Source organism: Pholis gunnellus (assembly GCF_910591455.1).
Source record: "Pholis gunnellus genome assembly, chromosome: 11".
NCBI lineage: Eukaryota > Metazoa > Chordata > Actinopteri > Perciformes > Pholidae > Pholis > Pholis gunnellus.
In genome coordinates, this window is record NC_136538.1 from 24,809,736 (window position 1) to 24,834,031 (window position 24,296).

Here is a 24,296-nt window from a genome sequence, read left to right on the forward strand (position 1 = left end):
ACATGTCAAACTAAAGATCTGATTGGTTGAACACTATGACGATCAACAACATCGTCCCCATTCACTTAACCTGCACATGGATTCACTGGTGAGTCTGCAGGCCTGGGGCCTCTCTTCTACCTAGAGACACAGAGGTGAACTCTGATTGGATCAAAGCTCTACTTAAAACAAGCTGCACTGAAGCAGAGCAGCTGAGGAGCACAGTAGCTGTGCAATGAGAACATAAGATAATGGGAACAATATTTATATAAATTATTATTATTAGAAACATTATTAAATTATAAAATAGCTCTAACTTTGTGATTCTGTTTAGAACAGCAGAGAGGGCTTTGAGGCCCTGACGGCCACCACTGTGTGGAGGTAGCGGTGTATATATACTGCAGTATATAAATACTGTATATAAATACTGCAGTAAAAGTAAAAGTAAAAGTATTGATACCACATTGTAAAAATACTCTGTTACAGTAAAAGTACTGCATTAGAAATGTACCTTCATTAAATACGTCAGTAGAATCAGTAAGTTGTAGTTTAAGTATTAAACTGTTATATATTATATTATTGCATTTATTTTAATTGTAATGATTCTGCTGTTGAGATGTTTGAAATACATTTTGGATTTGTACAAAGAAATTGTTAAAATATTTCAAGAGTTAAGGTCAACTGTTGAATAATTAACCAATATTATTACTAGCTGAATCTGAAAAAAACATTTTTCTCTGCATAAGTAATAATAATCTAAAAATATAATATATGATCGTAGAAAAGTCAGAGTTTGAATACTTTAATCTACTGATAGTACTGACGTACTTTTACTGTAACAGAGTATTTGTACTTGTGCTGTTTATCTTCCTCTACTGATGTCAGATGAAACACTTATCTGTCAGATTCATTCTGTGACGCTGTTCTCAGATCAGCAACGTGTTTCTGACTGTTTATCAGTTTCTCCTGTTCTGTGATGAAGTAAACACACTGATACAGTCTGAAGGTCTCACAGTACACGTCACAGCTCTGTGACCATGTATTTATACCTCTGAGATGTAGTAACAAGTACAACATGTACCTCTGAGACGTAGTACAGTACATAGTACAACATGTACCTCTGACATGTAGTACAGTATAAAGTACAACATGTACCTCTGACATGTAGTACAGTATAAAGTACAACATGTACCTCTGAGTCATGGAGGAGAAGTATGTTACATAACATGTAAATACTTAGGTAATGTAGTAAGTCTGTATAGTACTAGTGCCGTTAATAATCACCGGTATGTGTTTATCATCTTATTGTTCTCGGCTCTATTGTTTTACGTCATTTGTCTCAAAAGCAGGTGTGTCCTCGAAGCCCCGCCCCCATACTAGTCTTTAATTAGGGCGGTGAGACAGGTGAGCAGACAGACGGAGGAAGCACAGACGGAGTATTTGAGTTCATACATTGTCTTAAATATAAAGTAATACTAGTCAGAACATGGCGGAGCTGAACCAGACCGAGCTGAGTGAGTACAGCTTCGAGCGGCGCTTTGATGAGAGAGGAGCGGTGGAGTGGATGCAGGCTCACTGGTAAGACATCATTCTTTACCTCTGATCCATGGTTTCATGTCTTATATCTGCCTGAGCGGCTTCTTCACGGGGGGGTGAGTCCCTCCAACAGTCCCATGTAGGAGAAATACCCGATCACCGGAGGCGCAAACTCCTGAATCCTATTCAAATAAAACGATTGTGAAGTTGCCTCTCTGTCGGAGCACGTGCGGAGTGTTTACAACGCGCGTGGAGAGGTTTCGGGAGGATTCGGGTCCCGTCTGGGTTTCGGCAGACACCCACGAGACCATGCCGCTCCCAGTTTAACACGCATTCACCGGAACCGGTTCGATCGATACTAAAACCCGCTCCACGGGGATCCGAGGTGAAGGCGGACAAACCGGGACCGGTTATAAATATCACCCGAGTCTAGAACGGGAGCACCGACGTCACTGATCAATAAGAGCGAGTATGAGTCTAGATACCAACAAACACACGATCAGCATTCTACTTTAAAAGTCTTTATACTGAAGATGTGTTTAAACAGCAACAGAGAACATGAATCAGTGTGAGACTGACTCTCAGGTGAGTCACAGTCAGAGTAGGAGGAGCCTCAGGTGAGTCAGAGTAGGAGGAGCCTCAGGTGAGTCAGAGCAGGAGGAGCCTCAGGTGAGTCAGAGCAGGAGGAGCCTCAGGTGAGTCAGAGAAGGAGGAGCCTCAGGTGAGTCAGAGTAGGAGGAGCCTCAGGTGAGTCAGAGAAGGAGGAGCCTCAGGTGAGTCAGAGTAGGAGGAGCCTCAGGTGAGTCAGAGCAGGAGGAGCCTCAGGTGAGTCAGAGCAGGAGGAGCCTCAGGTGGATAAATGTTTTGTTTATGGTTGCTAAGCGACTCGGCAGACTTGAGACTCAAATGTCGTCATAGAGAAGAAAACAATCATATTTTTATGATTCAATGCAGTTAAAATCTGGAGAAAAATCTGATTTATTGATCATTTTGCAGAATATTTTATTGATTTTAATGTTTGGTTTCTGAAATGTCCATTAAAAACCTGAATATATTATTATTATTATTAGCATTAGCATTTTAAAATGTTTAAGGTCAACATTTAAACTTAAACTTTAAACTAACTTTACATTGGCATTCAAGTGTTGAGCACCTGTCTCTCCTTCACGTGTGTGTGTGTGTGTGTGTGTGTGTGTGTGTGTGTGTGTGTGTGTGTGTGTGTGTGTGTGTGTGTGTGTGTGTGTGTGTGTGTGTGTGTGTGTGTGTGTGTGTGTGTGTGTGTGTGTGTGTGTGTGTGTGTGTGTGTGTGTGTGTGTGTGTGTGTGTGTGTCATTATGTTAACGTGAGCCCTTGATCGTCTGGTTCCTCTTCAGGAGTAAGTCGTTTGTGTTCAGCGCCGTGTACGCCGCCCTGGTGTTCGGAGGTCAGCACTACATGAAGCCTCGACCCAGAATGAACCTGCGGCGACCGCTCATCCTCTGGTCGCTGAGCCTCGCTCTCTTCAGGTACCGACACACCATCACGCACCTTCACGCACCTTCACACACCATCACGCACCTTCACTCTCCGGTTCTCTTTATTATTCAAACTCTCAGAACTTTATGTTGAAGTACAAGTTAGTCGTGTTTCTGTGTCACGACTTCACTGTTCACCTGCAGCTCAACACCAACGGTCTGAGATTAACATCATCATCTTCTCCTCCTCCTCCTCCTCCTCCTCCTCCTCCTCCTCCTCCTCCTCCTCCTCCTCCTCCTCCTCCTCCCTCAGTATCATCGGTGCGATCCGGACTGGTTCCTACATGCTTCAGGTCCTGAGCGTCAGCGGCTTCAGACAGTCCATCTGTGACCAGAGCTTCTACAGCGGACCGGTCAGTAAGTTCTGGGCGTACGCCTTCGTGCTGAGCAAAGCTCCGGAGCTCGGTGAGTCCACATGAGACCAACACGGGGTCAAATAATTCACTTTAGGAGTTTATGGTCTTTAGTAAGCACACAGTAAAGGTCTTCACTGATTGGCCGGTCTGTGTCTCCCAGGCGACACGGCGTTCGTGGTGCTGAGGAAGCAGAAGCTTCTGTTCCTGCACTGGTACCACCACATCACGGTGCTGCTGTACTCCTGGTACTCCTACAAGGACATGGTGGCCGGCGGCGGCTGGTTCATGACCATGAACTACGGCGTGCACGCGCTCATGTACAGCTACTACGCGGCGCGCGCCGCCGGCCTGCTGGTGCCGCGGCCGCTGGCGGTGCTGATCACCAGCGCCCAGATCGGGCAGATGGCGATGGGCCTGACGGTGAGCGGGCTGGTGTACCGATGGATGCAGCACGGAGACTGTCCCTCCCGCCTCGACAACATCGCCTGGGCCGCCCTCATGTACCTCAGCTACCTGCTGCTGTTCTCCAACTTCTTCTACCAGACCTACCTGCGCCGCCGCGGAGACGCCAAGACCAGCAAGACCAGCAAGACCAGCAAGACCAGCAAGCTGGAGTAGAGGCCAGAGGGCAGATCTGGTTTCTACCACGTGTTGGTTGCACTGAAGCTGCTAACTTAAAGACTTCACGCTGACGTCTCTCATGTCAGAAGAAGCTGAAGTCTTCTGTTTTCAGACTCTTCTTCAGGAAAAAGTTTCTCTAAACTTCACACAAATGAAACGGACCTCAAACTAAAGACTCGGTTCTGTTGCTGCGTCGCCTACAAAGTCTTTAGAATAAAGATTTATTAGCGTCTGGAAATGAACTTTAAAACGTTTCTGACGTCAACAACTTAAAGAATCTGAGCTTCTTCTTTAAACGATGAGTTGATTTAAGAGAAACGTGTCCAATGATTTCTGCTCTCTGGTCACGTTTTTAATCTCAAACTGAAAGTTTGAACAAACTGAAATTATAAATTGTTAGTTTTTAATATCAGAAAATAAATCTGAGCGTCTCTCAAAATATCAGACAGATTTTTAGTTCATTTTTCTAAAAAAACACCGACGACACCAAGTTCCATGAGCCAGCCGCTCCCACTCTGCTCCCCTGGTTCCCCTGGTTCCCCTGGTTCCTCTGGTTCCTCTGGTTCCTCTGGTCCCTCTGGTCCCTCTGGTCCCTCTGGTTCCCCTGGTTCCTCTGGTCCCTCTGGTTCCTCTGGTTCCCCTGGTTCCCCTGGTTCCTCTGGTTCCTCTGGTTCTGCAGCAGAACCTCTTTGATCAGTTTCCTCCACATGAAGACTTCCTCCTTTAAAACGAGTCTCTGTCGAATGTGAAGGTTGTGTTTTAGCTTCTGGAGGCTCGATTATTAGATTTTATTGATCTGCTCCAAAGTTTGCTGCTCGTTGGTTTTGGTGCTTCTGAGTTTTTGGATCATTCAGCGTTTAAAGGTTCAGTTTATGATAAATAAACGAGCGAATCACTCGATGAACGCTCATCGTTTCAGCTCCGCCCACATTTAGCTTCTTCTTGTTGGTCTGACGTGAGAAGTCTTTAAACCGGTTCAGACTCCGTTTACATCTGAGAAACCAGATCTATTTATGGATCAGTATTTATTCTGACGTATGATGGCAGCCAATCGGTGGCCGGAGAAGTCTCCAAACACTCGTGTTGTTTCACTAAATGTTACTTTATTAATAATCACGCGATGAATATTTATGAGTTTGTACGTTTCATATTTTACACCAGAGAGTTTAACTTCTTCCTCACAAACAGTTTAATTTATTATTATTATTATTATTATTGTTGTTGTTGTTGTTATTATTAGTGTGATCGTGAAAGTTTGAATTTTTAGACGTTCAGCTGGAGAAGCTGTTTGATTGAGGAGCCAAATGAAAGCTGTCTGATGAAGATGATGAAGAGTTTCTGTATGAACACTTGTTTTTATATTTCTGTTGATGAATGAGATCAGAAGAAAAAGATCTTCAGGTTCTAATATTTGTATTTATTGTTTTGTTATTAATAAAGACGTTTATAAATATCTGCTTCATGTTTTAATATATTTTAAGCTGAAACGTGTAAATAATGAACGTTTAGATTCTTCACATCCTGTTGGTCCACGTTTAAATAATCTCCATTTATTTAGCATTTTGACGTAGCTTAGCATCAGCTCAGAAACATTATTAAAAACATCTGAAACATTTTGTTCCATCAGTGAAACTTTAAAGATGAATCAAATGAAAGAAGCATCTTTGTGTCAATTTCATCACATTTTAAATATGAAACGTTAAAGTTTAAACTCACTGAAACAAAGAACGTGAACACGTTGGTACCGATGACCTCATCCATCCACCACAAATAAAAGAGAAGAAGAAGAAACTGATCTTTTCTGGTATAGGAGCACGAAGAAGAGAGAGAGGTCCAGTCCCAACGTCCCCCTGAACCCTGAACCCTGAACCCTGAACCCTCAAACCCTGAACCCTGAACCCTCGAGGACTCACTGACGTCACCTGGTGAGTGTGTGAGTGAGAGAGGCTGTGAGGGCTTGATGGTGTAAATATGAACGAGACATAATATCACGTTACCATGAAAACAACTAATATGATGTATAATTGTGTGTATTTATTGTGTACTTTGTACTCCCTGATCTGAACGTCTTCAGGCTCTTTCCTCACAACATGAAGTAACTTCATAGAATCTATTTACTCGTTTTAGTCAAAACAGCTTCAATGACTAAATCTTTGATGAATGAATGAATAAATATCTTGTGATTTCATGTTGTAATGTTCCATCTTTAACCCTTCATGTTTCTGTGTAAATGTAATACTCCAGGCTGAACACTGAGCCTCTTTGGTTACCTTGTTGTTACGTCTCCATGCGTCCACTGGTTACCTCGTGTTTAACGTCACGTTGCAATGCTTTGTGGGTAATTCTCTTGGGCTAAGTCAGCATCCTTACGGTAAGGGTTCATCAAGGACTCAACATGTCCGAGAGACTCAAACACTCGATGGTTTGATGATTGAATCTCTGCTGGTTTATTTAAAGTCTGTCCTCCTGGTTCTCTGCTTCTTGTTTCCTGCTCCTCTGACGACACCAGCTCTCCACCAATCACAGCTCCTCGGGGGCGGGCTCTTGTGGTGCCTTCAGGTGCTGTAGGAAACGTCTCATATCAACGTTTTTATTTAGTGGAATAAAGAAATCCCCTTTACAAGTTTACAAATCAAACACTAAAGAGACAAAATGTTTGAAACAATATGAAACAAAATACATGAAATATAATAGAATAACATTAAAAATCAAGTTCCATGAGATCAAGTTAAAATGTGAATGAACTCTGTTGTTGATTACTTACATCACTTTTATATGTTTTAAGTCTATAATCTATTGTTCTGTAATCTGAACACTGATCTTTGATCTTTGATCTTCTTCTTGTGAACTACTTTTTCTTTTTGTTCTTTTCTTTTAAAAGCATCAAATGTAAAACATGTCACATGTGAAAAGTCCCTCACATGTTCACATGTGAACTGTGAGACAACACATGAACACAAACATATATTTAAATAGTTTAAATGTAAACTACTTCAAACCACTTTAAAATAAACTCTCCAGTGAAGAAGCTCATGAGATGCGGTTGAAAGCTCTCGTAAAGCTCATTTAAAGGACTTTGATTAAAGATTTATTTACATGTGATGAAGTAAAATATCACATTTATCTATTTTAACATTATATCTACTCTCAACACTTTAAGTTACTTTTTATTTTAATTTGTTTTCTCAAATAAATGTGTTTTCATAAAAATGAAGAATCTCTTTAAACAACATGAACACATTCAAAGTGTCATGAAGTTTGTGTTTCTATTGTTAGTAGAAGAAGAAAAGACTCATGGACACGTTGAGGTTCAAATAAGGAGACTTTTTTATTGCTCTTCATGTATAGTATTGCTAATAACACATCTCTGTTCATTCAGAGAGAAGAGAGGGTTGTAATAGAGTGAGACTTGCTCTCTCCGGGGACAAGGAACACATGATGTTCTGTTTGGACACATAAGATGAACGACCTTCAAGAAGGAGAGGAAGCTTGTTGAAGTTCCATCACTCTGTTCAGAGTATTGTTTCATCAACCTCTAGCATACTGGAAAGAGAAGACTACAAACACCACCCTGAGGATAAACTCCTACCCACATTCTCCTCACTAACATCAGCTGTGTGTGATCCTGTACACACTGAACTATCTGGTCAGCAGAGAGAACGTTTCTCTAGCAGGAGGAGACTCTCCCTACAGAGAACACAGAGACACTGAGGAACCAGGACTGAACCAGGACCAGACCCCAAAGCCAGGATAAAGAGGTTCAGTGAATGTGGTGTTGAAGGTGTGGAGGTGGATCAGTGTGTCAGAGGAGACTCTGTAGAAGGACAGAGAGCCAGCAGGACAGTCCACATACACTGCTACTCTACCAGAGGAGGAGGAGGAGGAGGAGGAGGAGGAGGAGGAGGAGGAGGAGGAGGAGGAGGAGGAGGAGGAGGAGGAGGAGGAGGAGGAGGAGGAGGAGAAGGGTGTTTGTGTCTTATTGTGACAGACAGAGTAACCATTAACATCAGAGCACAACAGACTCCAGGACTGATCATTCTCTCCAAACCAACAGTCATCACTGTCTCCTCTCCTCCTGATTCCTCTGTAACTCACTGATATATTAACTCTTCCTCTCCACTTGACCTCCCAGTAACAGCGACCAGTCAGACCAGTTCTACACAGCAGCTGATGACAGTAGTCAAACCTGTCTGGATGATCAGGATATGACTGAACCTCCTCCACACGTGTCACCTTCCTGTTGTTGTCAGACAGTTTGAGGTTTCTGTGTACTGTGTTTGTGTCGAGTGTGAGTTCACAGGAATCTGATGGAGAGAACAAGACACAACACAGCTGCAGTTATGAATCTATCATCTGTTTGATGATGACATCATCATGTGAATGAGTGATGTCACAGTCTGAAGATGCTTTGTTTTCATGAATCAAACTCAAAGCACACTCACACTTCCTCAGACCTGGTCTGAACCATCGGACTCCAGCAGGCTCCACCCTGAAAGGAGGAGGGGGGTCAGAGCAGCATGAAACATGGACATTACATCGCTCTCACACACAGAGCTTTGTTATTCATGTTCACATGGAGCACTTATTATTCATCAGCTCATACTCTTTGACTTCACTGGAGCTTCTTCTGATTGGCCCATGACGACAGCTCATGATGTTCACTTGTTCATGATCTATTATTATCAGTATTATATTGACAATCATCCATTTCACACTCAGTTTCCTCCACCAGTCAGTCAGTGAATCACATGTTTAAACCTGCATCAATTGATTTCTTTGTCCACTTGTGGTTCAGTGAAAACAAGCTGTAAACACAACATGTGACATATTATCAGCTTATAAAGTAGTTGTGTCGGTTCCGGGTCGTGGTCTCACGTGCGTGAGTCTCACTTCATGGGCTGAGTCACTTTGTTAATAGAACCTCTAAGAGTTCAAACCAACGGATGTACGACCTTTAAACTAGTGAACAAGTAGCTGATCACCTGTGAAATCTCTGACATCTGAACCCAAAGTATGGCGACCAAAGTCAAGTCTCCCTTCAGTCGCTCATGGACGCAATCAGCCAGTGTGAACCAGACTTCATATCACGGCTTGATGCTTCCACTGAACCATGAACACGGCGCTGATATTCATTATTATCTATTATATATGATAATATAAGAGGTAAACACCAAACCACTGCAGTACAACAAAGAGTCAGCTGCATGAAGACGACATTGAGGACTTAAAAACCTGCTTCAGTCACATTGAAAAAGAAAAGAGCTGAAACAGAAGGCGGACTCAATGGAGAATTACAGCAGACGCTCCAACATTGGTCTCGTTAAAGCTCCAGAAAAGGCAGAAGGCCGGGATGTCATTGGGTTTGTGCAGCAGCTGATCCTACACCTCTTGGGTCAGGAACACTTTCCTAATCCCCCGGTAATGGAGAGAGCTCACTCAGCCCCACACAGAGAAACCACAACACAAGCTCAACTGGTCCAAGGCCAATCCTGGTAAGATTCCTGAGTTTCAGGAGAAAGTTCAAACTTAGATCGATTCCGTAACATCTACGGCCGCAGCTGCGGCTCCACGCCGCTACCACGGAAGCCGGAGCGCTCTCTATTGACGTCATGCCGCATAGAACTCTGGGTAATGCAGTCCCCGCAGCTCCAACTGGAGTCATTCTTTCCACCTGCAGCTACAATTTCTCCTCAGCGAAGGAATCAAATCCTCTCAGTGATGATGTTCATTTAATGAAATTATTCTGTGTTCAAGAAATGAATAAACATTAACATGTCAACGTCTCAGATTTGGAATAAACTAGTAGAACATCCAATCTTTACTTCATTATTAATTTACTGGTCTAGTTCAAGGTTTTCTTCCAAAAGTCTCCATGTCTGTAAAAACCTTCATCTGCTCTGAAGAACCAGAAATAGTGGACAAGTGTTGGTCAAAGTGTTGTGAAGGCTCCATGACTGGGCCTCATGGTCGTCCTCCTGCTTCATGTTCTGCATAATGCAGAGGTAGAGCTTTTCAAACATACTCTGAATATATAATAACTATACTCCCAAGAATGTTGTATCCCTTGAAAATCATACCTCATGACATCCCAAGTGTCTTTGTTAAAGACCTGCAGAGGAGCATATCTAAGTTTATCTGGAGAAACTCTGAGTGCCAGTGGTGAATGGGGGTCTAGCAGTACCAGACTTTAAACACTGTTATTGGTCTCTACAATGTAAACATGTATCAGTGTCCAGTTATGTTCTTCAACATGTGCACTTTCCCCACTTGAGGAGGATCGATGAGTCTACCCGAAGGATTCTAACTGGATTCACTCAATGAACAAAGAACTTTTCCTTTTCCTGCTTTTATTTTGGTAGGTTCAGCAGAGTAGTTTGTTCAATCACTAAGCTTTTAGTGTAGTCAAAACAAACCCCATATTCAATATACAAATGAATGTAAACAGGCAAAGCATTCATGATGGTTTGAGTAATAAAGCACCAGAGCCACATTCTATCATCTAAACATGAAATATTTAAAAGCACATACAGCTAATGTTCACTGCTGCCATAACTTAACACCAGAGAATATATTATACTTCACTTCAGCACTATTAGTATTAGTTTCAACAAGTCGACTCTTATCAGCTAGGGAACTGGCTCTCAGTGCAGAACAAACCACAACCAGGTAAAGCTGAACTCCTTCAAAACAGAAAAACATTCCTATTGTGATGATTCATCAAGACGCTTTAAACAGATTGTTTCTTTGTCCGTTTGTCTTTTCACAATAAAGTCTGGACTAAAGGGCAACACACACACACAAGCATCAAAACATCAACTATTGTTTGATATGAGCCCACAAACCTGCAGCATGAAGACGTTGACGCATGTCAACCCAACGTGTCAGGATACACCACTGTCCTATTTTCTAATGTTGAAACAAGACAACGCTCCAGAAAAACAACAGTTTCATCACCTTCCCTCCCTGCTTTGGCTCATCCTTGCTACTGTTCCCAGACTACTTCTGTCTGTATTGATGGTCTGATGTGGGACACAAACAGTTTGATGAGTCTCTGGTAGTTTGAGGTCAGCTTGGTGTGTCAGGGTCATATTAACCAGGCTGACAGTGTGACAGAGAAAAGTCTCCAGCTCTACCTCCTCCATCAGACTGATTGTCTGTGGCTGCAGCAGGCCTCTTCATACCTGAGAGTTTCCAGTCTCCAGTGTGGATCCTTCAGTCCAGCAGACAGCAGCTTCACTCCTGAGTCTCCTGGATGATTGTAGCTCAGGTCCAGCTCTCTCAGATGGGAGGGGTTGGAGCTCAGAGCTGAGGCCAGAGAAGCACAGCCTTCCTCTGTGATCAGACAGCCTGACAGGCTGCAAACACACAAAACAACACACATCTCATAATGTGAGGGAACTGTGAGGGCTGGAAGGTTACTGCAGCACTGAGATACTGTCTGCTACTGTGGGGTTACATTAACATTATTACTGATTGTTTTCTAGTCACAACCAAACACCCATTAAAGTCTATCAACAATCTCACTCTGAACATTACTGATAACTCTCTGAAATTTCAAGTTATAAAAGCAGAGTGAGAAAACAATATTAGATATGTTGATAGAAATATATTCAAATTAAATATTTGATTGAAGTCATGAAAGCAGAGACAATCTTACGAAGGTTACAAGTTTATCCATTAATATAAATAAGGAGATTAATTGAATCCTGACCTGAGAGTTTCCAGTTCACAGTGTGGACTCTCCAGTCCAGCAGACAGCAGCTTCACTCCTGAATCATGCAGGTTGTTTTTACTCAGGTCCATCTCTCTCAGACTAGAGGACTGGGAGCTGAGAACTGAGGACAGAGCTTCACAGCTTCTCTCTGAGAGGTTACAGTCACTCAGTCTGAAGAGACAATGATGAAGAAAAAATAATCAATAAGTAGAAAAGATAAAAGTATTTAAGTTATGATATATGAATCTAACTCTCTGTACTTACAGAGCTTTGTTGGAGGCTTTGACCACTGGCAGCAGCCTCAGAAGAGCCTCCTCTGAAGCAGAGTATTTCTTCAGGTCAAACACGTCCAGATCTTTTTCTGATGACAGTAAGATGAAGACCAGAGCTGACCACTGAGCAGGAGACAGTTCATCTGTGGAGAGACGTCCTGAACTCAGGGACTGTTGGATCTCCTCCACTAGAGAACCATCATTCAGTTCATTCAGACAGTGGAACAGATTGATGCTTTTCTCTGGAGACACATTCTCACTGATCTTCTTCTTGATATACTGGACTGTTCTCTGATTGGTCTGTGAGCTACTTCCTGTCTGTGTCAGCAGACCTCGTAGGAGAGTCTGATTGGTCTGCAGTGAAAGACCCAGGAGGAAGCGGAGGAACAAGTCCAGGTGTCCATTTGGACTCTGTAAGGCCTTGTCCACAGCACTCTGGTAGAGACGTGTTAGTTTGTCTCTGAAGACTTTAGACCACCAGGAGGTTGTTTGTTCTTCTGACAGCAGATTGACACCAGAGTTGATGAAGGTCAGATGGACATGAAGAGCAGCCAGAAACTCCTGAACACTCAGATGGACGAAGCAGAAGACCTTGTCCTGGTACAGTCCTCTCTCCTCTCTAAAGATCTGTGTGAACACTCCTGAGTACACTGAGGCTGCTCTGATGTCGATGCCACACTCTGTCAGGTCGGATTCATAGAAGATCAGGTTGCCTTTCTGCAGCTGATCAAAAGCCAGTTTTCCCAGAGACTCAGTCATCTTCCTGCTCTTTGGACTCCAGTGTGGATCTGTCTCAGCTCCTCCATCATACTTGACCTTCTTCAGTTTGGACTGAACCACCAGGAAGTGGATGTACATCTCAGTCAGGGTCTTGGGCAGCTCTCCTCCCTCTCTGGTCTTCAACACATCCTCCAGAACTCCAGCAGTGATCCAGCAGAAGACTGGGATGTGACACATGATGTGGAGACTTCGTGAGGTCTTGATGTGGGAGATGATCCTGCTGGCCTGCTCCTCATCTCTGAATCTCTTTCTGAAGTACTCCTCCTTCTGTGGGTCAGTGAACCCTCTGACCTCTGTCACCATGCCAACACACTCAGGAGGGATCTGATTGGCTGCTGCAGGTCGTGTGGTTATCCAGAGGCGAGCAGAGGGAAGCAGTTTCCCCCTGAAGAGGTTTGTCAGCAGCACATCTACTGAGGTGGACTCTGTAACATCAGTCAGGACCTCATTGTTGTGGAAGTCCAGAGGAAGTCGACACTCATCCAGACCGTCAAAGATGAACAGAACCAGGAACTCTTCAAAGCTGCAGATTCCTGCTTCTTTGGTTTCACTGAAGAAGTGATGAACAAGTTCCACCAAGCTGAACTTCTTCTCTTTCAGCACATTCAGCTCTCTGAAAGTGAATGGAAATGTGAACAGTATGTCCTGGTGGTCTTTGTCTTCAGCCCAGTCCAGAGTGAACTTCTGTGTTAAGACTGTTTTCCCAATGCCAGCCACTCCCTTTGTCATCACGGTTCTGATTGGTTCCTCTCCTCCAGGTGAGGCTTTAAAGAGGTCTTCTTGTCTGATGGTTGTTTCTGGTCTGTGTGGTTTCCTGGATGCAGTTTCAATGTGTCTGACCTCATGTTCATCATTGACCTCTGCAGTCCCTCCCTCTGTGATGTAGAGCTCTGTGTAGATCTGGTTCAGAAGGGTTGGGTTTCCTGCTTTAGCGATTCCCTCAAACACACACTGGAACTTCTTCTTCAGGTTAGATTTGAGTTCACGCTGACAAACTGGAGCAAGAAGTCCTGAATGAACACACAACAAAGAAGATCAATGAGTCAAAGAATAGATTTCAACATGTCATTTCCTCAAAGAATGAGTCTATGAACACATGTTGGTCCATCTCTTGAGACTTTAGTCAACGTCCCATTTATCCAGCATGTTAAATCTTTAGAGAAATCCTCTTACTGCTCTGCAGACAGTCAGCCAGCTCCTCCTGCTTCATTGTCCTCAGGAAGTGCAGTGTGATCTTCACAAATGCCTCTCTGCTGCTCCTCCTCTGCTCTTCATCCTCACCGTCCAGCACCTCCTCATCCTCCCTCTGACTCTCTAAGCATTCTGGGTAATCTGAACTCACAACCTTCTGGATCTTCTTCAGCTCGTTCTTCACAAAAGTGACGATGTTCTCCTCCAGCAGCTGGAACAGAATATTCTCTGAATGACACAAACTAAAACCATGGAACCAAACATCAGATCCATGTTGGACAGACTGACAATCCACTGGTCTACAAAGTGCAGCATGGAGATGATTGTGAACAGAATAGATTTAAAGTCGTTGTACATGTACAGACCATAAATATGGAGTCCAGGTGTGTTTGATGCTGCTGGGCAGACTGACCTCTGGGAACCTCTGAGCTCTCCTGGTCCTCTCTGTGGAGGAATCATGAACAATCAGCTCACATTGTGTTTGTACCATTAACACAAATACAACAATCAGTTAAAGATGTTGTGTTCTGTCATGATTGATCACAATGAAAACCAGATGCTAAACAGATTCTTATCTCTGCTTTTATTGGACAGTAAAAGTTATTTTATTGGCAAAAATGATATCGTAGGTCAAATTCATACCGGGTTACTTTATATACCTTCTATACCTTCCACCTCTAGATACAACTACAACTAGAAACAACTAGAATCACATCTGATGAGATACTTTTTCATACTTGGTGTAGTTTCTATTCTACCATTGTGTTGTTAGTCAGATGTACCGAGACTTTATACTGTTGATCTGTCACATCACTGAAACAAAGGGTCTGTGTTTGGTTTTGTTCACAGCACCATTGGGGAGACTTCCTCCTCCGAGTCTTTCTAGTCTCCAGACCTCTGCAACTAGAGTTAGGATTATATCCAGAATGCTACTTCCTGTCTGATGTAAAACTACAACAAGTAGTTAATTGTCATGATCATAATGAGATCATAATGACAGATCAAAGACTATAAATGAGAGACGACCACATTTATATCTGTGTAACAGTTAGTCATCTGTTTCATCTGTTTTAAGAACTTACTCTGGGTCATAAGAACGGCGTCCATCTTTGAAGTTAATCAGACCACCTTTAGACCGATCACTCTTCATGGACACACAGCTGGGTTCAGGAGACTTTTCTCTCTGCTGCTGTGAACTGATAGAAACACTGACATTTACTGAACATACAATCTTCATTTCTCTGCTTTAACTGGTTTTATTGGATGATAAAAGTTATTTTACTGACATTAAAATGCGTCTTTAATGACGAAGAAGACAGATTTTTTATGGTGATTTGTTTGCTTCTTCAACCAAATAGGCATCACAATGAGACACAATGACTGTTTACATGCACACTCATATTCCACTATTATTCAGAATATGACAATATTTTAAATTTGATGTGGTTTATGTAAACATCATTATCCGTTTGGATATTCTGAATAAGTCCTTATTCCGTATGGAGCATTTTCCAGTGAAGACATGTGGGATATGTTGATATTATTCAGGGTTTTATGAGCTTTCTTTGGACGTGTAGACAGCTCATTATGAATATGGTAATCAGTATGTTTTTACGTCACTTTGCAACACATGGTCTCTTTCCTGTTCATGACCAGCTCTGTGCGTTGAACACAAACTAGCCAACAGTATGCAAAGCTGGAGTACAGATGCATGCCCCAACAAAAGCTCTCATTCCTGTTCAGAAGGAGAAACACGCCTACTTTGAAGCATTCTGAAGGACTTTGACATCAACAGCTTTTTAAATATGAACAAATATCTCAACGTGGACCTTTTCAAGAAGGTGTTTGAAGGAATAACAGAGGGAGGCTGAGTTCACACGGTCCAACAAGTCTGACACCAGAGGAAGACTTTGAAAAAACATGTTCTGATGAAAAGAAGCCAAAAGGCTCAAGAGGCTCCTGCTGTTCCACGTTTCCACATGTTGATGTGATAAACTACGTGTGTGGGCATCGACCCGTCAAACACAGCCGACGTGTGATTCACTGGCCTCAGTGATGAGGACGAGGTTTACGTCTATCGAATGCACGGCTGCATGTAAATGAGAATATTAGTGGAATATTCATTCATTAGCCATGAAAGAAACTCATGAGGAATATATTTACTTCATCTCAGTTCAACACAGCAAGAGTCTCAACAAACCTCGTCACCAACAAAGGCTCGGATATATAAGGACGAGCTTCCAACAGGCAACTCTTAACTACTGACTACTGACTTCATCAGAGAGCTTTCTGACACCAGACCTGCTGCTAGTCACCAAACTTCTGTATTTAGTGCACAGGCCTCTGTAGCTAGGCCCCAAACATCATGAATGTTGACCCAGAACCCCTGAAACTACTCCACATATCACCGCTGGTAGTCCCCAAAACTCTGGAGCTAGTCCCCAGACCTCTAGACATAGACCCCAGACCTCTAGACATAGACCCCAGACCACTAGACATAGACCCCAGACCTCTAGACATAGACCCCAGACCTCTAGACATAGACCCCAGACCTCTAGACATAGACCCCAGACCTCTAGACATAGACCCCAGACCACTAGACATAGACCCCAGACCTCTAGACATAGTCCCCAGACCTCTAGACATAGACCCCAGACCTCTAGACATAGACCCCAGACCTCTAGACATAGACCCCAGACCTCTAGACATAGTCCCCAGACCACTAGACATAGACCCCAGACCTCTAGACATAGACCCCAGACCTCTAGACATAGACCCCAGACCTCTAGACATAGTCCCCAGACCTCTAGACATAGACCCCAGACCACTAGACATAGTCCCCAGACCACTAGACATAGACCCCAGACCTCTAGACATAGACCCCAGACCTCTAGACATAGACCCCAGACCTCTAGACATAGTCCCCAGACCTCTAGACATAGACCCCAGACCACTAGACATAGACCCCAGACCACTAGACATAGTCCCCAGACCACTAGACATAGACCCCAGACCTCTAGACATAGACCCCAGACCTCTAGACATAGACCCCAGACCTCTAGACATAGTCCCCAGACCTCTAGACATAGACCCCAGACCTCTAGACATAGTCCCCAGACCACTAGACATAGACCCCAGACCTCTAGACATAGTCCCCAGACCACTAGACATAGACCCCAGACCTCTAGACATAGACCCCAGACCTCTAGACATAGACCCCAGACCTCTAGACATAGTCCCCAGACCTCTAGACATAGACCCCAGACCACTAGACATAGTCCCCAGACCACTAGACATAGACCCCAGACCTCTAGACATAGACCCCAGACCTCTAGACATAGACCCCAGACCTCTAGACATAGTCCCCAGACCTCTAGACATAGACCCCAGACCACTAGACATAGTCCCCAGACCACTAGACATAGTCCCCAGACCTCTAGACATAGACCCCAGACCACTAGACATAGTCCCCAGACCACTAGACATAGACCCCAGACCTCTAGACATAGACCCCAGACCACTAGACATAGTCCCCAGACCACTAGACATAGACCCCAGACCACTAGACATAGACCCCAGACCTCTAGACAGAGACCCCAGACCTCTAGACATAGTCCCCAGACCACTAGACATAGACCCCAGACCTCTAGACATAGACCCCAGACCACTAGACATAGTCCCCAGACCACTAGACATAGACCCCAGACCTCTAGACATAGACCCCAGACCTCTAGACAGAGACCCCAGACCTCTAGACATAGACCCCAGACCACTAGACATAGACCCCAGACCTCTAGACATAGTCCCCAGACCTCTAGACATAGACCCCAGACCTCTAGACATAGACCCCAGACCACTAGACATAGACCCCAGACCTCTAGACATAGACCCCAGACCACTAGACATAGACCCCAGACCTCTAGACATAGACCCCAGACCTCTAGACATAGACCCCAGACCTCTAGACATAGTCCCCAGACCTCTAGACATAGACCCCAGACCACTAGACATAGACCCCAGACCTCTAGACATAGACCCCAGACCACTAGACATAGACCCCAGACCTCTAGACATAGACCCCAGACCTCTAGACATAGTCCCCAGACCTCTAGACATAGACCCCAGACCTCTAGACATAGACCCCAGCCAACTAGACATAGACCCCAGACCTCTAGACATAGACCCCAGACCTCTAGACATAGACCCCAGACCACTAGACATAGACCCCAGACCTCTAGACATAGACCCCAGACCTCTAGACATAGACCCCAGACCTCTAGACATAGACCCCAGACCACTAGACATAGACCCCAGACCTCTAGACATAGACCCCAGACCTCTAGACATAGACCCCAGACCTCTAGACATAGTCCCCAGACCACTAGACATAGACCCCAGACCTCTAGACATAGACCCCAGCCAACTAGACATAGACCCCAGACCTCTAGACATAGACCCCAGACCTCTAGACATAGACCCCAGACCTCTAGACATAGACCCCAGACCTCTAGACATAGACCCCAGACCTCTAGACATAGACCCCAGACCTCTAGACATAGACCCCAGACCAGCTAGTTAAAGACATTGTGATTGATTATAATGAAGACACTGTACATGATGCACGAATAATCCTGTATCATAACTAAGGATCAGAGCAGCTAGCTCATTGTTTCATTAGGTTTTATTTACTTACTCTGAGTCATAAGAACGGCGTCCATCTTTGAAGTTAATCAGACCACCTTTAGACCGATCACTCTTCATGGACACACAGCTGGGTTCAGGAGACTTTTCTCTCTGCTGCTGTGAACTGATAGAAACACTGACATTTACTGAACATACAATCTTCATGTCTCTGCTTTAATGTTAAAAGTTATTTCATTTCTATTAAAGTTTGTCATTGAAACATGTCTTGCTGATGTGTAGTCAACATGGGATACTTGTTGTATTTGGTGCAGCTGTTTTTGAACCAGTGTGTTGTTAGTCAGACGTCTGAAGACTTCAGACTGTTGACCTGTCACATCATCATGTATGTGGTTTGGTCCACTCCTGTCTGATAAACTAACATCCATGTTCTCCTACACGGCTTCTCTAAACTGGCTCCCAGCCTCAGCTCACATCAGCTCCAGACTCTGGTGCTGGTCTACAGGGAAGTGAAGGAACTGGTCCTTCCTCCTTAGGAGCCACGGTCAAACCCTACACTCCTCCTCTACCTCTGGACGTTTGGCCGCCCTGTCCCTCAGAGGACCCTGTGGTCTCTCATCTCCATCATCACTGTGTTCTGTTCTGGTCCCACAGTGGTGGAATGAAGTACTGAAGTCAGGACAGCAGAGTCACTGAACATCTTCCACCACCATCTGAGAGCCATCTGTCACACGACACCTCCACACACCTGACGTACATCTCATGTCTTTAACTTATATAAACGGAGCTCTCTAACACACGTTCACTTGTTTATTTGAGAAGGATGTACTTTCATGTTCTCGTGACATGTACCTGAAGTTCTGGTTCAGTCTGACTGCTCTGATTGTAGATCACTGTGGACTGTAATGAACTCTGTCCCTCATTGGTCGTCTGAACTCAAACACACGGTCCTGGTTGTAGTCTGGACACATATTAGGTAATAAACCACTTCCTGTTTCATGCAGGAAGTGACTGATCACTGATGTACTTGTGGTTTTACTTCTTCTCGTTACTTTTCAGAAAGCAGGACAAACAGCAGGACCATCAGCTGTCCACTGTTCTTCACAGAGTACTTTCATATCAGCAGTAGAAGAGCAGTTCTACTGGGAAGCTGTCAGGTACATGTTCAATGTAGTTTATACTTACTCTGCAGAAGAGACTTGTCCTCCTTTAAAACCGATGCCATGTTGGTGTGACTGGTTAGTCTCAGGGGACACACAGCTGGGTTCAGGTTCAGGTCCAGGGGACTCTGGTCTCTGATGGATCCTGGCACACAGAGGAAGACCAGCAGGGAAGGTCATTCAGTTTTTAGTCTTCAGTCTCAGCAGCTGTTGGAAGAACTAGCAGCTCTCAACAAGAAAAGCATCAATACAGCAACGTTTCATTAGAAATATCTTTCCTCATGAGAATGTGTGTGAGTGTGTGAGTGTGAAGATTATGAATAAAGAAGCTGTAATTATGTGACACGTAGCATCTTCTAGCACAGCTGGGATTTGAACTGATGACGTTTAATCAACGAGGTTCACGCTGCACCAAGAAGCTAATGCCAGACACAGAGATGCACATCTACAACACACTATTCTATTATTGTAGATCAACACTTTAATGTACAAGTATAAACAGAACAACAATGATCCATGAGGATTCCTCAGAGCTCAAGATGTCGTCTTGAAACAGTTCAAAACCCCAAAATATTCAGTTTACAGTGATTGAAAGAAGAGAAACAGCTGATTGTAGAAAGATGAAGTCAGAACATTGGAAGAGATGAATGAATGAATGTTTGCTTGAACAATGTGTGAAGTGTGAGTGAATGATTGAAGCTGTTCATGTGTAAAACAAGGTGAACAAAGTAATGAGTGTGAATGAATCCAGCTGAACATGAAGTGTGTTGACTGAGTGTAAACCTCACTGACCACCAGGGGGAGCTCAGCAGCTGAGGTAGAAACATAAAGCTCCACCCTCTGGACCTGAACACTGAGCCCTCCTCCTGTCACTCTGTGATGTGTTCAAGTGCTCTCTGTTAATAACAGCGTCACACTGCTGGGTCCACAGGGTGAACACCAGGACTTCAGTCGTTGCCATGGATACAGCATGACATGTGTCATGTTGAACCTGAGATCATCTCACAGTTTGTCTAAAGAGCTCCAGTCAGCATTTCAATCAACAACTTTATTTAAAATGTTCAGTCAGTAAAACAGACACATGATGTCATTGACAGTAAACATAGAACAGCAATAAATAAACTCTTCACACAGCTCATATTATTGTGACATGAAACCCTCAGCTGATCCTCTTCACACTCACTGATGCTCCAATTTGTTTCTGTTGGATTCAATGTGAAGAAAAACTCTGACTGCAGATAACATAGAAATCTAAGTGATGAACCTCAATGTATCAACACAGCAACACCAGAAACAACGACTCATAAGAACTCATCATTATTAGTTATTGTTCTACAATCAGTGAAGGATCGAAGTCTGAACTGAAGTTCAGTCTCACAATTTAATCTGACGACTGAACCTGTTTTATGGATTTATGGGATTATTATGAGTCAATGTTCAAGTGAAGGAGCAGAGAAACAGACCTCTGCGACTAGTCTCTAAACTTCTGTCCCTTCTAGTGATCATTGAGTAATTAAGGACAATAAAATCAGCTAGAACCAGTACACACTGACCCACAGTGGCCCATGATCGTGGCTCTGAACAGGTTGGACGAGTACTGATCCTCAAGGTGTGTTGGAGGTCTTTCCATGACATGGGAGCACTGACTGGAAAGCTGACTTTCCAAGAGCAGAAGTTGTTCATGGGACCTTAATCATTGGAGCCTGTTAGATTAGATCCAAAGTTCTGATCCAGATTCATTGTGATGTAAACTGGTTCACCAATGAGGGCTTTACAGACAAACTAATACTAATGTGTATTACTTCTCTCTGCAGGGAAGTCCTACCAACTGTTCATACAGGAAGTAGAGATGAGAGCTATAAACACCAGCAGTAATAAACCTAAGAGCAGAATAATAAACAGCATCCAAGGGCTGAGTAGAGGCAGAGGTAACCCCCCAGTCCTTCAAGACCTCCACTGGTTCCCCATACAGCAAAGAATCCAGTTCAAGGTTCTCCTCATCACATACAAAGCCCTTCACAACCCTAAACCTCTTCATACCTTAAGACCTCCTGCATCTACACACTCCCACCTCAGATCCACCACCACCACACAGACACTCCCAGTCTGTCCAAGCATCAGACCTGGGGGGACAGGGTCTTCTCCATTGCTGCCCCCCCCTCTCTGGAACTCTCTCCTCCAGCACATCAGACATTCTCCGTCACTTAAAACTCATCTATTTAAATCTGCTGTTAGCCTGTGAAGATAGTTATGTATGTGTTTGTGCTGTTCCTGTTAATAATTAACAGTAGAAATGCTCCTTTGGTCTATGAGAGCACTTTGACCAACAGAGGCCTCAATAAACATGAAATATGAGCTTCATAAAACACCTGAAGTATCAGAGTCCAGACTTTAGTCCAGCATCAGAACTCAATCTAAGGACTGTATCTGTTTCATAGATTTAGAGCTTTATTATGAGTCAATGTTCAAGTGAACGAGCAGAGAAACAGTCAACATCAAGTTAGTAAGAATGAATGTGTTGAAGGTCAAACAGGATCAAATGTAATGAGAAGTGTTGAGTGTGATACCTTTTCATGTTGCTGATGAGCTGCAGCACCTGATGAAGACAGACAGACGGGTTCATCATTAGTCTTCAGTCTCATTTCATCTGTTTCTGCATGTAGACTTTAAAGACAGCCAGCTGTAGTTTCAAGTATCTGTTGTCACATCAACTTTGTGCTGTGGACTCATTCTCAAAGACAGGAGGTCAACACATGAACCAACAAAGAGCAGCTCGTTTGTCATCAACTCAAGTTCCACTTACTCACTTTCTGCTCCTGAACTTCAACACTCTGCAGCTCTCTGCTGTCTGGACCAGGTCTGTGTGGAACTAGAGTTTTGTGTTGATGTGAGTGGGACGATGAGCTCCATCAGGATTAACTCCTCTTCTTCTTCTTCATCAGTCCTCCGTGTCTTCAGGCTGCTGTCACACTCCAACACTTTAATAAAGCAGTGTGAACCTGCAGCACTCAGTTCAAAGATCAGCTGTGTCATGTTTATAGGACTTTATATGATACGTGTTCAAGTTGAACCCACAGCATCTTCCACACTGGAACACAGCTGAGAACATGAAGCTCCTCCTCACTGACGACATCAACACGCAAACACTGTGATCGGCTTTAAAAGAGGACATGAATTCACCTCCAGAGCTGGAAATGAAGCCAGCAGGAAGGTTTCATGTTGTAGACCTGTTAGAGATCAAATCCATCAGAGGTTCTGCTGCATTTAAACAGCAGAAACATGGACCATTGCTGTCTTCATGTGTTTGTTAAAGTGATGACATGAAGTCATTCAGACAGAGGAGACTTTTACATGAACCTCACAGCTTCATTCAGACATGAACACTGATGGAAAGAGACTCAATGGTGTTGGGCCGTGTGTTTCTGGGCCTTCAGTGCCGTCCTACTACAGGAAATACACGACTCCATAGTTCTTGTTACTGACGGATTTATTCATCTGTCAACGCCGAGAGGGAAAATGAGTCCACTTGAAGACACATGAATCTTCAAAGATGATCACTTTAACACTTAAACTAAACTTTAACACTTAAAGTTAAAGAGTATTTAGACTTCTTCTTCTTCACGTGTCTTCTTGTTTCTGTGCCACGACTAAATGTGTCCCCAGCACAACAAAGGACGTAACAATTGTTCCTATCACATGTAAAACCAAACGAAAATCCATCTTCATAAAAACAAGTTGTACAAATAATAATATATAAACAAGCATATTAAATAATCACATAAATAATATTTATGGCAGTTAAAGCTCCTGCAGATGTAAAAACAAAAGCACTTCACTTACCAAAGCTGCTGTTCACCATTTAGAGACAAAGTCCATCCTCCTTTCTTTGTTAAACTGCCTCGGGCCTCTATTCTGCCTAGAGACAGAGAGGAGACATCTGATTGGATAGAAGCTCTACTTAAAACAAGCTGCACTGAAGCAGAGCAACTGAGGAAACAAATAATAATGATAATGGTCATAATAATGATAAACATAATGAAACATTATCTAAATAAATGAATATAATGAAATATGAAACAGATGCTACATATGAAACAGATGCTACAGAGACAAGCTAACAGATGCTACAGAGACAAGCTAACAGATGCTACAGAGAAGTGGAGACAAACTGCAGGTTGGTGTTGTGAAGATGTTGGTCTGAGGAACGTTCTCAAGGCTCGTTCACGTCGCGTTTGGTGTGAACGCGCCTTTAGGATCAACCAATGACGTCACGTATGAGCCTCAAGAATGAGCTAAGAAAGTTAGCGGACAGATTAACGTGAGACAACATCCGGTTTACAGAATAAGATGCCAACAAAGTATGAATTATATTCACATTAAGTATAAAACATGCTGCCTGCATCTCGTGAGTTAAAGGGAAAATACACCTAAACTGTGCGTAAAGTGTCTTTATTCTGTGATCTGGGTAACCTTCATCACCTCTGACCCAGATAGCAGTCAGTTCTGGGCCGACTGTCTGTCCTCTGCCAGTG

At 43.6% G+C, this 24,296-nt stretch overlaps 1 protein-coding gene and 1 pseudogene across 2 annotated transcripts; one reads left to right on the forward strand and one right to left on the reverse strand.

Annotated features, from left to right (window-relative positions):
- The first annotated feature begins 1,410 nt into the window (after nt 1-1,410).
- LOC306702980 (very long chain fatty acid elongase 6-like) lies at nt 1,411-5,451 on the forward strand. The gene is made up of 4 exons (XM_079168763.1): nt 1,411-1,557; nt 2,889-3,020; nt 3,283-3,434; nt 3,546-5,451. The coding sequence occupies exons 1-4, from the start codon at nt 1,466-1,468 to the stop codon at nt 4,001-4,003; spliced, it is 834 nt and encodes a 277-aa protein (XP_079024889.1). The 5' UTR covers nt 1,411-1,465; the 3' UTR covers nt 4,004-5,451.
- Nucleotides 5,452-7,309: 1,858 nt separating this feature from the next.
- Nucleotides 7,310-22,892, reverse strand: LOC306702973 (NACHT, LRR and PYD domains-containing protein 3-like; annotated as a pseudogene). Its single transcript, XR_013767713.1, has 12 exons — nt 22,568-22,892; nt 22,332-22,360; nt 19,790-19,909; nt 18,657-18,770; nt 15,046-15,159; nt 14,329-14,407; nt 13,946-14,174; nt 11,985-13,782; nt 11,718-11,891; nt 11,188-11,361; nt 8,449-8,495; nt 7,310-8,310 (listed from the first exon to the last, which is right to left on the reverse strand). The product of XR_013767713.1 is annotated as an NACHT, LRR and PYD domains-containing protein 3-like (transcript).
- Nucleotides 22,893-24,296: the final 1,404 nt, after the last annotated feature.

Coding starts and splice junctions, on each gene's coding strand:
- LOC306702980 (XM_079168763.1), top strand. CDS start 1,466: ATGGCGGAGCTGAACCAGACCGAGCTGAGTGAGTACAGCTTCGAGCGG. Junction 1,558..2,888: donor GAGTGGATGCAGGCTCACTG/GTAAGACATCAT, acceptor GTTCCTCTTCAG/GAGTAAGTCGTTTGTGTTCA. Junction 3,435..3,545: donor GAGCAAAGCTCCGGAGCTCG/GTGAGTCCACAT, acceptor TGTGTCTCCCAG/GCGACACGGCGTTCGTGGTG.